Consider the following 14275-nt stretch of genomic DNA (forward strand, 5'->3'; position numbering starts at 1 on the left):
CTCCAGGGACTCCTGCCTCTCTCCCCCAGCAGCAGCGATGTTTGTCCGGCCGCCGGGACCCCCATATCCTGTTATTCTCTTGGGGACCCGGCGGCCAATCAGAGGAGCGGAGGGTGGCGTGACGTCATGGGGGTGGGGCGGGAAATTTGAAAAATTGTGTTCATTGGCTGCAAAGTGCATTGTTTTGGATACACATGAATCAAATTCATGTGTATCCAATACACTGTTGCCATTTGGTTGTGAGCTGTGCTGTGAGCTGTGAGCTATGCTGTGAGCTGTGAGCTGTGCTGTGATCTGTGCTGTGATCTGATCTTCCTACCGATTTGTGTACCGACCTCTGCCTGGATTTTGACCTACGTTTTTCGCCTGCTGATTCTGCCTGTTATTGGATTTCTGTGTACCGACCTCTGCCTGGATTTTGACCTACGTTTTCCGCCTGCTGATTCTGCCTGTTATTGGATTTCTGTGTACCGACCTCTGCCTGGATTTTGACCTACGTTTTCCGCCTGCTGATTCTGCCTGTTATTGGATTTCTGTGTACCGACCTCTGCCTGGATTTTTACTACGCTCTTTTCCTGTCACCTGCTATGGCGTCATCCTCGAAGCGTCTCACAGCGGAAGCGCTGATGCAGTTTGAGGACAGCGATCCGGATTTGCAGTCACTGGAGGACTCCAGTGACAGTGATGCGCCTGGCAACCTGTCGTCTGATTCTGACAGCGACTCCATCACCAGCGACACGGAGGAGGTTAGTGACGCACGTGTTTGGTGCCCAGTCAACACCACTCAGGCCCCCCCACCGCCCCCCCCCGTTTCCCTTTTACTGGAGAGCCCGGCTTGAAGGTTGAATGTGATCACTGCCCCCTGGCCTACCTGCAGCTGTTCTTCAGTGACGCTGTTATTGATAAAATCGTGGTGGAGACGAACCGCTACGCCGCGCAAGAAATTGCTGCTCCACGAGGTCCCTTTTCCAGGAGCAGGATGTGGGAGCCTATCACCAAGGAGGACTTGTGGCTGTTCCTTGGACTAATTATTCTGCAGGGGGTGGTGGGGAAGCCCCTGCAGAAATGGTACTGGTCGACGAACAAAATAATCGCTACCCCCTTCTTTGGCACGGTAATGTCGGAGTACCGTTTTGGACTCATCATGAAGTTTCTACACTTCGCAGACAACTCCGCCTTCGATGAGTCAACCCACCCAGCGCCAAAGTTGAAAAAGATCTGGGAAGTTTTTCAGCTGGTGATGGAAAACTTCCGCAACACTTATGTGCCCCAGAGGGACATAAGTGTGGATGAAAGCTTGATGGCGTACAAAGGCCGACTGTCCTGGATACAATACATCGCGTCCAAGAGGGCCCGGTTTGGAGTGAAGTCCTACATGTTATGCGAGGCATCAACGGGCTACATCTGGAACAGCATACTGTACACCGGGAAAGGGACACAATTTAACCCTGCTTTCAGCAGCTACGGGGTGGCGACTTCATCCGTGCTATCTTTGGTGGAGCCCTTGTTGAATAAGGGGTACTGTGTCATCACAGATAATTTTTACAGTTCACCTGAACTTTTTGAAATACTCATCAGGAACAAAATTGATGCCTACGGCACCGTTCGTCCTAACCGGCGAGAAATGCCTACTGCCTTCGCCAAGCAAAAGCTAAAATCTGGGGACATTGTGGCTTGGCAGAAGGGAAAAATGTTGGCACTCCGCTGGCGTGACAAGAAGGACGTGTGTACGCTCAGCACTGTCCATGATGCTTCATCTGCCACCACCACAACGCGAGGAGGGAAAGTCCTGGCCAAGCCGCAAGTCATCCTGGACTACAACCATACAATGGGTGGGGTGGACCGAGCTGACCAGGCGATGACATACTACCCCGCAGTCCGCAAACAACAAAAAAAATACTACAAAAATTTTTTTCGCCATCTGCTGGAACAATCTCTGTGGAATGCGTTCATTTTGTATAAGCAACGCAGTGACAGGCCAGGAACGCATTCCGACTTTATATGGAAAATGTGCGAAAGCATATGTCTGAAGTACCAGACTTCATCAGCAGATGTGCGAATTGGGCGCCGTGCATCATATGTTGTCAACCCTGAGCGCCTCACTGGCCGCCACTTTTCAGACTATATTCCACCCACTCCAAAAAAAGCTGCTCCAACTAGGATGTGCGTTGTTTGCTGCAGCAAGACGGATAGCAAGGGTAAGAAAGTCCGCAAAGAAACCCGTCTCTACTGCCCGGACTGTAATGTCGCCCTGTGTGCTGTTCCATGTTTTAAAATCTACCACACACGGGAGGTGTATTAGTTATACACTGTACTGCATGTACATACTGTATATATAATCTGCTGCTTCTTTGTACAGTTTTGCTATTTCAGTTTATTGATAAATTTAATTTTTTCAGCAAATTTGTGTTACAGTCTTTTATTTATATGCAGGATATCTTACAGGCCTTTATTCTGATATATTTTGGTGAGTTAAGACTTAATAATTGGATGCCTAAAATTCTTGAAAAAAATGTACCGCTTTTGACTCATAATTCCAGACAGAAATGAACCGCCAGGAGGGTTAATAAATCAGGCCCAGTAAATTGCTATTCCACAATAGGAAAAGTATTTAATGCTGGTTAAACAAATACCTGGTTGTTAATGGAGAGTTTGCTTCTCCCTTCTCTGCTTCATTTCTTATAAATAACCTCTGCTCAACAGGAAGAAGGGTTTCCCCATCTTACTAAATTAACAACAAATCCTGGATGCTGCTGTGTCACAGCAAATTAACAAAGTGCATGATGTGCCGTCCACATTCCAAGTTCACAAATTCTATATTCGTGTCCGTTCTGATGATGGTAACATTTTAACAATCCCCTGCAGAGCCAAGCGATATTACTACAAAACATATGTACTCCTCCATTTACTTTATATACAATTCATCATCTAGTCTATCTGAAAATATGACAATAACATATGAAAAAGAGGTAAAAGAAATAGGTTGACGAGTCATGTGATTTATTCTAACCTTCACCATCAGCAGTTTCTAGTTGGTCAAATTTAGAACAAAATAATTAAATCTAGTGATAGAAAGACCTTAGAGGATGAAAGTCTTGAACATCTTAAAGTAAAATTACCCATGGAGTATTTGTAGACAGTGGTGCTCATCCGGATTCCAGATATCTGGGTAACCCGGATATCCAACCTTTTTTCAGCTATCTGATTCAGATTCAGATTCCGGATTTCTGTGGAAATCCGGATAGTTATCTGCAGATAGTTGGCAGGCATTCCGGGTATCCGCGGATATCCGCAGAAATCCGACTATTGAGATACTGTAACTAAGGAGATATCATCACTGAGCCAACCAGAGGGCTCCTAGCAGAAGCCCTAGCAACCAATCACAGAAAGGAACCCTGGCCAGCACCACCTGACCCCATTCATCCAATCAGAGGGCTCCAGCCTAAACCCTGGCACCCAATCACAGAAAGGAACCCTGGCCAACCCCCTGTATAATAAGGAGGGCTGCCATGATGAGAAATATCGTCCTAGCTTGTGAATGCTCACTGAGAGACATGCTCCAGTGCTGCTGGCCTAGCAAGTGCTGTACACAGTGATAAACCTAAAGCTGTTCAGTGATTAACCCCTTCACTATCACTACACTATTCTTATATTGTTAATTAGGTAGCAGCCAGCTAGTTACATAGTTACATAGTTATTTTGGTTGTAAAAAGACATACGTCCATCGAGTTCAACCAGTATAAAGTACAACACCAGCCTGCTCCCTCACATATCCCTGTTGATCCAGAGGAAGGCGAAAAAACCCTTACAAGGCATGGTCCAATTAGCCCCAAAAGGGAAAAATTCCTTCCCGACTCCAGATGACAATCAGATAAAATCCCTGGATCAACATCATTATGCATTACCTAGTAATTGTAGCCATGGATGTCTTTCAACGAAAGGAAAGCATCTAAGCCCCCTTTAAATGCAGATATAGAGTTTGCCATAACGACTTCCTGTGGCAATGCATTCCACATCTTAATCACTCTTACTGTAAAGAACCCTTTCCTAAATAACTGCCTAAAACGTTTTTCCTCCATGCGCAGATCATGTCCTCTAGTCTTTTGAGAAGGCCTAGGGACAAAAAGCTCATCCGCCAAGCTTTTATATTGCCCTCTTATGTATTTATACACGTTAATTAGATCCCCTCTAAGGCGTCTTTTCTTTAGACAAAATAAACCCAGTTTATCTAACCTTTCTTGGAAAGTGAGACCTTCCATCCCACGTATCAATTATGTTGCTCGTCTCTGCACCTGCTCTAAAACTGCAATATCTTTTTTGTAATGTGGTGCCCAGAACTGAATTCCATATTCCAGATGTGGCCTTACTAGAGAGTTAAACAGGGGCAATATTATGCTAGCATCTCGAGTTTTTATTTCCCTTTTAATGCATCCCAAAATTTTGTTAGCTTTAGCTGCAGCGGCTTGGCATTGAGTACGATTATTTAACTTGTTGTCGATGAGTACTCCTAAGTCCTTCTCCAAGTTTGATGTCCCCAACTGTATCCCATTTATTTTGTATGGTGCTAGACCATTGGTACGACCAAAATGCATGACTTTACATTTTTCAACATTGAATTTCATCTGCCATGTATGTGCCCATATAGCCATCCTATCCAGATCCTGTTGCAATATGACACTATCTTCCTGAGAGTTGATGATTCTGCACAATTTTGTATCATCTGCAAAAATAGCAACATTGCTCACTACTGCATCTACTAGGTCATTAATAAATAAATTGAAGAGCACTAGACCCAGAACAGACCCCTGTGGGACCCCACTGCTAACAGTCTCCCATTTTCAGTACGATCCATTGACCACAACTCTTTGTTTTCTGTCCATTAGCCAGTTCCCTATCCATGCACACAGAATCTTCCTTGCATCCTCAACTTTTGCAAGCTAGCTTGATTTCATTCAGTGAGTGACAGTCATAGTGTGTGCTGCAGGGCTAGCAAGTGCTGTATACAGTGATAAACCTGTTAAAGCTGTTCTGTGATTATTCACTATCACTGCACTATTGTTATATTGTTAATTAGCTTGATTTCATTGTGTGACAGTCAGAGTGTGTGCTGCAGGGCTGCTGCAGCTGCTATGTGTCTGTGTGTGTGCTGTGCACAGACCAGGCCAGCTGCGGCCTGCTGGCCATCTAGCCTTAGCTACAGTATAGGTTAGGTTAGGGAATAGGATTACTGTGTTATTGTGTAGTTAGTACTGTAGTACTGCAGTCAGTGCTAGTAGTTGTTAGAGTAGTAGTACTACTGTGTTAGCTTACTACAGAACTGCTGTGCTGTGAGCAGTACGATTGTGACAGTTAGTGTCTTCTCCTCTGCTGTCTGACTGTCACTCGGCACGTGGCCCTTGGCATGTGTAACGTGGCACTTGGCACATGGCACGTGGCATTTTGCACTTGGCACGTGGCACTTTGCACTTTGCACGTGGCACTTTGCACGTGGCACTTTGCACGTGGCAGGTGGCACGTGGCACTCGGCACATGTCACGTGGCACATGCAAAGTGCCACCTGCCACGTGCAAAGTGCCATGTGCCAAGTGCCATGTGCCACTGCCAAGTGCCACGTCCGGCATGCTCCTGGCAGACGTTACACCTGCTGCTGCTGCAGTGCCCTGCTCCTGCTGCCTTTGCTGCTCTCACCACCAGCCATGTCCCAGTTGTGCGGTTGGACTTTGGACACAATGTGGGCTGCACGACCGCTGTCTGGAACCTAGCCCTGATGTTAATTGACAGCCATTTTTTTTTGGGGGGGGGGGGATTTTAAGTCCCCACATCATCAATTAGTGTTTCCCTTTAAAAAAATAATGATACTACATGCCTCATTTACCCTAAAAAACGTTTTTAAAGCAATTTAAAGGCCACTTCCGGTTCTTCTATCCAGATATCCAAATCCTCCCAGATACCCCGGATACTGGGGTCGGATATCCGATTCTATTTGGATCCCCAAAAGGTCGGATCCGGATATCCGATCCGGATCCGGATATCTGGGTATCCAGATCTGGGCCAATTTAGATTTTGAAAAGGGGTATCCAAGCACCCCTGTTCGTAGATCAGAAATACCTTTACGTTGTTAAAGGGGCATGATGACTTAAACACATGTACATAAAGAATAGCAATCCTTTATAGCTTGCTTATGTTCACTTTTTATTTTATTTATTTTTTATTGCAAGGGTTAATAAACCAGTGCTTTATCCATGCAGTCTGACTGCTGCATCAGTGCTCCTGAAACCTAATTAGAGGTCATAAATCTCTGTGTGGTTGTGAAGATACTCCTGATAAGAGTATGCTAAATACTGAACTGAATAGATGGCAGTAATAAAAGTGTGACGCTAAACATGGCCCAGACTTCAGAATGAGATTTTTCAACCCTTAGGCTCTTTTTTACACTTGGTGCAGTCCTTAACGATCGTACTACAAACGCTCCCAATAAGTCGCACCGCATGTTATAGATGTGGTGCATCGAAAGTATGCCTCATTTCTAGGGGTTACTGTGCATGATGCAAAGGTAACTCTTGTGGTGCTGCAACATGACTGGTCGCAACACATAGCGTAGCCCATTTCAGTATGATAGCCCCATAGGGCTATCATTAATTTGGGGACAGGATGCGCCGGTTTTGAGCAACGCAACGCGATGGACTGCCCCCAGTGTAAAAGGGGCTCCAAAGCGAACCCGAACTGAAAATAAAATTATAAGACAACTAGTAGACCTAAGCCCGTTTAAAAACGGGCTCTAGGTATGTGTTCCTGGGCGCGCGCGCGCGCCACCCGCTGTGCACGCGCCCGCCCACCGCACCCGCCAGCCACCGGGCGCGCTCATCCGGCTGCTTGCTCACATGCCGCCTGCTGGACTCCCTGGCCCCGTCCCTGGCATCCTGTCTCTGGGTCCGTGCTGCGCACATGCGCAGTGGGTGGGCAAAAGCACGGACAACGCTACACAGGGACAGGAGGCACGGACACGGGTTTTACTATAGAGGATTCACACACACACACACACACACACACACACACACACACACACACACACACACACACACACACACACACACACACACACACACACACCATTGCTGATCACACCATTGCTGTGGGCTCACTCACATAGCCTTTCAGAAGCAAAGCGCTTTCCAGAATGTACTAGTTGCTAAACGGTTTCTAGCAACTCTAGAAATATACTAGTTGCTGGCAGATTAATAATACCTACTGTAACTAACAGCTACATAGGAAAAAGGTTATTTACTGTGCATTCATTGCAGGGATAAATGTATTCCTTATTTGAACATATGTATTTTAAATGTTATAGTTTTTTTTCATCACTGTGGTAAATGTTACAGCTTTTTATGTATTTTTTGTTCTACAACCTTGGGGCTTGATGAGTAGGATGACAGTTTATAGTGGATGAAGTGAAAGAGGAGTAGCAACCATTGGTCTATGCCTTGGAAACACACTAGAGGGTTCTTGGGTTGGGTGGCTCATCTTGGCCCCTCTGTGTAGAATCTATCATGTGTAGGATGACCCTGATGCATTTCCAAGAAGGTAGGCTAACCATGCATTTGTGCAGCACTCAAAGGATTGAGTTCTTATCACTGTGAGCAACAGTAATTGTGCATGTCTATGGATAACGACATTTCAGCATGTGCCAGGTATAATATAATATAGTGTTGTCTGTGCACATACTAAGTTTTTCTTCAGTGTGGCATGTTTTTGATTTTTTTAAATATAATTTTATTGATGCCGATTGCTGACCATAATAAAATTGATATAACAGTATCAGCCATGTGAAAGAAACACATGCATCATGATTTAAGGCATTATAAAGGCGTGTACAATCAAAAGATCTAAGGACCAGGATCTTAAACAACATTATGATCCCTGTCAAGATGTTATAGATTTACATCTCACATAAAAACAATCAAAGTGTTTGTTAGACTAGTGACTCTTAAAGAGCCAAATCATATATGATCAATCAAAGTGAGGCTCGAGATAAAATGTCTAACTGAAAAACATCACAACAGTAAAACACAAAACAACCAACCCTCCGCCCTGGGTCACTTTCCCCTCCCTCCCCCCCTCAAAAAAACCCAGTGCATTATAGCTCCAATCTCCGCAGGTCTCCAGCTATTTTACTTTTTAGATACCATGTAGGGTTCTCAAGAGGCCTTTATCAAGTGTTTTATTTGTTCTTTAGAGTACGTATGTTCAATGTACTTTCTCCAAGTTTTAAAGAATTTTGTCACTCTAGATTCCTTCTGCCTTTCCAAGTTCAACCTCTCCATTTGAAGAATATAGTTTAAAAGTTCAATTACTAAAGAGAGCGTGGGAGAGGCGAAATCCAATTTTTCATGATTGCTTTTTGGGTAGTTAGCAGTAGGAAGTGTTCAAATTTAGATAAGGACACAGATGAAGAATCCTCCAAAAGAGCAGGGGTATGAAAGCATAGTAATATAGTAATTGGGCGTGAAATTCCCATGATACTTTTAAGACAAGCAAGAGCTTCCTCCCACACAAGTTGTATTTTGGGACAATTCCAAATCATATGGTCGAAAGAAGGATGGGAATTAGTACATTTTGGGCAAACCTGACTCTCCCCCGCCCCCACAACCCCTTCATGTCTATAGGGCCCCAAAATAGGAATGTAAGCCCTTTGAATAACCTTAAGGACCATTTCTCTCCAGTCTTCACTAGTCATAGCCTTCTTCATATACAGCCAACCATCACTAAGTTCTTTTTCATCTCTTCCACAGATAGAGACATTTTCTGCGCCCATTTTTTAAAATGACCTTTTTGAGATATCTTTAGTTTTTGAGAATCTCTAATCATCAACTATATCCACGTCAAAGACTTCTTTTCTTTAGGAGCGACCAATAAATCCTTAAACAAGGGCGATTTTTTCACCATACCCCCTTGACCCAATACATTAGATACAAAGCTAGAAAGTTGTTGGAAATAAAAAAAAGATGCTGGTTAGGGATATTATACTTAGCTTGAGCTTCCAGGAATGAAATTAGGGCACCATCTGGTTCAGTGTGGAATGTTTTAAAACCTATAATTAGTGTGTGGGTTTGGATCCTGGATGCCAATGGTTCAGCAGCCAGAGCATATGGGGGGGGGGGGCAAAGGACAGCCCTGCCTCCTGCCCCTGGCCAGGGGGAAGGACTCAGATATCTAGCCCCCAGAACATGTATATATCCTAACCCATTTTTGAACGTTGTCTCCAAATCCAAACCAGGCAAGGGTAGCAGCTAGGAAGGGCCATTCAACAGTGTTGAGGGCCTTTGATATATCAAGAGACACAAGAACTCTGTGACCTTTGTTCTCGTGCTTGCATTGGATATTGGCAAGGAGTCTCCTAATATTAATAGCCATATTTTTCCCTGGCATAAATCCAGTTTGATCCCGGTAGAAAAGTGATAATATAATGGTACTTCATCTAGTCACCAGTATTTTAGCTAAAATTTTGATATCAATCTTTAATTGTGCATGTGTACAGCCCAATGCATTGCAAAGTGTGCAGATGTGAGCTGTTGGTTATTTCAGATGCAGCCTTTGTGGTATGCGCTGGCCCTCTCCTCTCTGTCTATTAAAATGTAAGTTACACATTTTTGCTTAGCTGCTCCCAAGGTTATACATATGTTGTTTTTAATTTAGGTTAGCCCACGTGCCCGGAGGTCTACTTCACCGTGATGCAAGTGTCCAGTATATTATACTTTGCATGCAAACTATAGTGAAAGCCAAAGTTCCTCCATAGTATAATAAATGTAGCATTTGTTTTGGACGCAGGGCATGCATTTTCAGCTTAATAGAGGTGGTGCATGCCTGAGCGATTAACCAGTCAATTGCAGCATGTTTTTAGGGATGCGCAACCCCCCTCCCCCTTTTTATAATTTTGCTAGTATATAACTACCAGGTTAGCTGCTCCCAGCCCGTATTCCTGAGTATCCCGTTCGCATGGTAAGTAATAGTAGTTATGCATATGATTTGCATCTGAATTGAATGCAAAGTGTGCAGATAGCTTATTCGAGGTGCTGCACATGTGAGCTGTTGGTCATTTCAGATGCAGCCTTTGTGGTATGCGCTGGCCCTCTCCTTGCTGTCCATTAAAATGTAAGTTGCACATTTTGCTTAGCTGCTCCCAAGGTTATACATATGTTGCTTTTAATTTAGGTTAGGCCACTTGCCCGGAGGTCTACCTCACCATGGTGCAAGTGTCCAGTATATTATACTTTGCATGCAAACTATAGTGGAAGCCAAAGTTCCTCCATAGTATAATAAATGTAGCATTTGTTTTGGACGCAGGGCATGCATTTTCAGCCTAATAAAGGTGGTGCATGCCTGAGCAATTAACTAGTCAATTGCAGCATGTTTTTAGGGATGCACAACCCCCCCCCCCCTTTTTATAATTTTGCTGGTATGTAACTACCAGGTTAGCTGCTCCCAGCCCGTATTCCTGAGTTTCACATTTGCATGGTAAGTACTAGCAGTTATGCATATGATTTGCATCTGAATTGAATGCGAAGTGTGCAGATAGCTTATTAGAGGTGCTGCACATGTGAGCTGTTGGTCATTTCAGATGCAACCTTTGTGGTATGCACTGGCCCTCTCCTCGCAGCCCTATGCATTGCACAAAATCCAATACTTGCCTATGAAGAGAGAAGTGTCTGGATCCTAATGAGGCTTCCCATGGTGTTCTCTGGTCCCCCGTTAAACTAGACAGGAGGTCTGCGGGCCTCAGGTATACACCTCATATATTGGGGAGTCACGGAACAGTGGCGAGAGGTGCACCACACCTATTGAGCACTTGACAAAGGCCTTGTTGTCCAAAACGTTGTGCTGTTTCATCTATGCTATATGACCGCATAGATGAGAAATAAAAAATGCTTGGAGATATAAAGTCCCAGATCAACGGTTGAGCCCGGAGTGGATTCTTTTGACCTGCTCTGGTCTCCCATTGCCACTTGCAGACCCTCCAAAGATTACTGATAAGGGATTGTCAGTAATCAGATTGGGGTCATGCTTTTCTTCAAGTACGACTGTGGCCTTACTCTACCTGCAGGAGTAGGTCCCCACCTGTGCAGTATGCCAGAGCTGTTCCCGCAGAAGAGGAGCACCTCCCTGATTAGCTGGATGGTCCTGGGCAGATGTGGAGGACCAGAAGATAGCTTGGGAAGCCTCTGGATCTCTCCTTAGACAAGATAAATAACATTAATATTGCACTTTTCTCCTGTCGGACTCAAAGCGCCAGAGCTGCAGCCACTAGGGGGGCACTCAATAGGCAGTAGCAGTGTTAGGAAGTCTAGCCCAAGGACTCCTTACTGAATAGATGCTGGCTTACTGAGTAGGAAGAGCCCGGTCACCTGTGTCAGTGCCTCTATCCAGCCAGCTTGGTGTGTGTTTCTGAAATCGAGCTTTGACTTGGGTTCTCATTAATAGCTACTTGAAGACAGTTAGTTGAATAGTCGGGGACATGACTATGTACTCTGTAAAGTGCTACAGAAAATGTCAGTGACATATAAACACACAACAGTCATAATAACAATCATCAAGATTTCAGAATACAATTTCAAGGACACACAATGCTACCTAAACACACATGAAGATCTAAAGTTTTAGATAAACTGTGAAGACACTCTTGCATGCATGTAGCAACTGGTTAGGAAGAAGAGATGTATATCTTTTAATAAGCAAGAAGCTGCTCTACTAGATAAGAGCAAATATTTGCATTTTTTAAGTCCTATCAATGTGAAAACTTATAATGGTTAAAGTGGATGTGTTCCAGCAAGAAATGTTCTGAAATCACTTTTGGTCAAGTGACTTTTAAAAGCCAGAGCTAAATTGAGTTTACTTTACCAAAAGACTTTATTTTCCTAAGGTCGTCCCCCAGAGGACTGCTGTCCAGCGACAACCCTGTGGCCCCCGTAGCATGCTGTATGAGCAAAACTTAATTACCAGACTTGTGAATTACTTAATAAACTTAGTGTTATCGTAGGTTAATTAAACAAGTACTTAAAACTCAATCTGATTAATGTAGAATTGTGATATACAAACACTTGAACGCTTCGGCGATGTGCTAAGCAAATAAATTGCATTGCCAAATGATTTTGGACTGATACTAGAGAAACAGGAACTTGGAAGACAATCATAGACATGGGGACATTTAGTAATTATCTGGAAGTGAATAGAGAGGTGGAAGATGTACTATGCATAGCAAAATATTATGTAATTATTCAGCAATATCAATATGAATTACTGGATCTCAGTGGGCCTGGTCCACAAAATTAGTACATATTCTAATTTGGATCCATTTAGCTGTGGTTGAACATTGAAAATTATTAAATGGGAACTTTATATTACAATTCCTCTAAATATTCTTGCACATTTTTGCCACATTTTTTTAAATTGCACAGAAAGAGGACACCACGGTTGCCCATTGCCTCATATACTTATAACTTTGATTTTCACTCAAAAGCTTTTTTCGTTATGCTTTTGTTCTAAAAACAGAAGGTAAGCACAGAAGGTATCTACATATAAACATTTCCTCCTGGAAATCAAACAAACAAATGAATGAAGCACTCTTGCTTGGCAATATACCTTATATTGTACACAACAGTACACAAACGTTTTTGAGCTACTTGCTTTTCCTCAGGTGCACTTGAGGAAGAGCAAGTAGCTCAAAGACGTTTGTATACTGTTGTGTACAATATAAGGTACTAGCGGACCCGCGGCATAGCATACGCCGCATAAGAGGGTAGCGGGCAGGAAGGGGGTATTGGGCACACAGCGGCGGGGAGGGGGGTCGGACCTCCCCTCCCCCACCTGGGTCCCCCATCTGCGCTCCCCCTCCAGTTTAAGCTCAGCAGCAGCAGCCGCTGCTATTAGTAAGAGGTAGCGGGTGGGGATGACTCACCTCTTCCGCGTTCCAGCGTGTGTTCCACTGTCGTCACTTCCTGCAATGCCGCCCACTGTATTGTAAACGGATGGCATTGCAGGAAGTGACGACAGTGGAACACATGCTGGAACGCAGAAGAGCTAAGTCATCCCCGCCCACTGCCTCTTAATAGCGGCGGCTGCTGCTGAACTTAAGCTAGAGGGGGAGCGCAGATGGGGGACCCTGATGAGGGAGGGGGGGGTCCGACCCCCCTCCCCACCGCTGTGCCCAATACCCCCTTCCTGCCTGCTACCCCCTCCAGCTCGGTGGCAAGTGTATTACCGCCCCTGGGGGCAGGGCGCTACTTCTTCTTGCTTGGACCGGCCCTGGGGGCAGGGTGCTACTTCTTCTTCTTGCTTGAAGGTTGAGGCACTTAGCCTATTATATATATAGATATTGCCAAGCAAGAGTGCTTCCCTCATTTGTTTGTTTGAATTCATCGTTATTGTGTGGAGTGGTGAACCACAGGGGGAAAGCACCTGCAACCAGGTGGAAAGTTCCCCTGGAAGGAGGTAGAGGAAGGGTTATCTATTGCGCAAGAATTTCCTCCTAATGTTTCACTTCAGGAGAGTGAATGGAGCCGTGCAAATAATCCCTTTTAGCTTTTTTGAGCCAAGAATGCACCCAGAGCTCTTGCCTCACAGACCTTTTCCTGCATCCTCATACCACTATTATAGATTTCTATGTCTGGACTAGAGATGCTCAATGCCGGATTCCCCGGCATTGAATTTTCCGCACTTCCATTTAGAAATTGGCATTTCTGATCGGAATACGGAAATCAGAATTCCGTGGAAATCCGATTTACCACAACTCAGTAATTTTAGCCCAGTCATAGAACTCAGGAAGCAATGGACCAATCAGAGAATGTAGAATTTCTCTGCAAAAATCGGATCACCGCGGTAAGTATTGACCAATCACAAGACTAATTTTCCATTATTCCGATGTCTGTTTTTCCAATTTTTTTTTCATTTTGTGCACTCTGTGATGCAAAGAATGACTAATAACATACTTCCCGAAAATCCGAAAATCGAAATTGGAATTTCCGTGAAATCGGAAATGGGCATTTCGGACCATCCCTATTCATTTGGACATGAGAACTTATTTTGTCAAGATTAGCTTCATATAGCCACTGTATTTTATACCCTTTTCATAGTATAGCACTTTCTGCCCTTTGTGATCTATCAGTTTTTGCTATATGCATAGATCTGCAGCTACTTACATATTTCCTGGTGCATGGATTTAAATTAACCACTTTGTTCACCACTACAGTATAGCTACGTCCTCTGTTACTTCATCTAAGCCACG

The 14275-nt window shown here is 44.2% G+C and overlaps 1 protein-coding gene across 1 annotated transcript; it reads left to right on the forward strand.

Annotated features, from left to right (window-relative positions):
• Positions 1–587: 587 nt before the first annotated feature.
• LOC137542075 (piggyBac transposable element-derived protein 4-like) lies at positions 588–2302 on the forward strand. Its single transcript, XM_068263761.1, has 2 exons — positions 588–746; positions 878–2302. The coding sequence occupies exons 1-2, from the start codon at positions 588–590 to the stop codon at positions 2300–2302; spliced, it is 1584 nt and encodes a 527-aa protein (XP_068119862.1).
• Positions 2303–14275: the final 11973 nt, after the last annotated feature.

Source organism: Hyperolius riggenbachi, chromosome 1 (assembly GCF_040937935.1).
Source record: "Hyperolius riggenbachi isolate aHypRig1 chromosome 1, aHypRig1.pri, whole genome shotgun sequence".
Taxonomy (NCBI): domain Eukaryota; kingdom Metazoa; phylum Chordata; class Amphibia; order Anura; family Hyperoliidae; genus Hyperolius; species Hyperolius riggenbachi.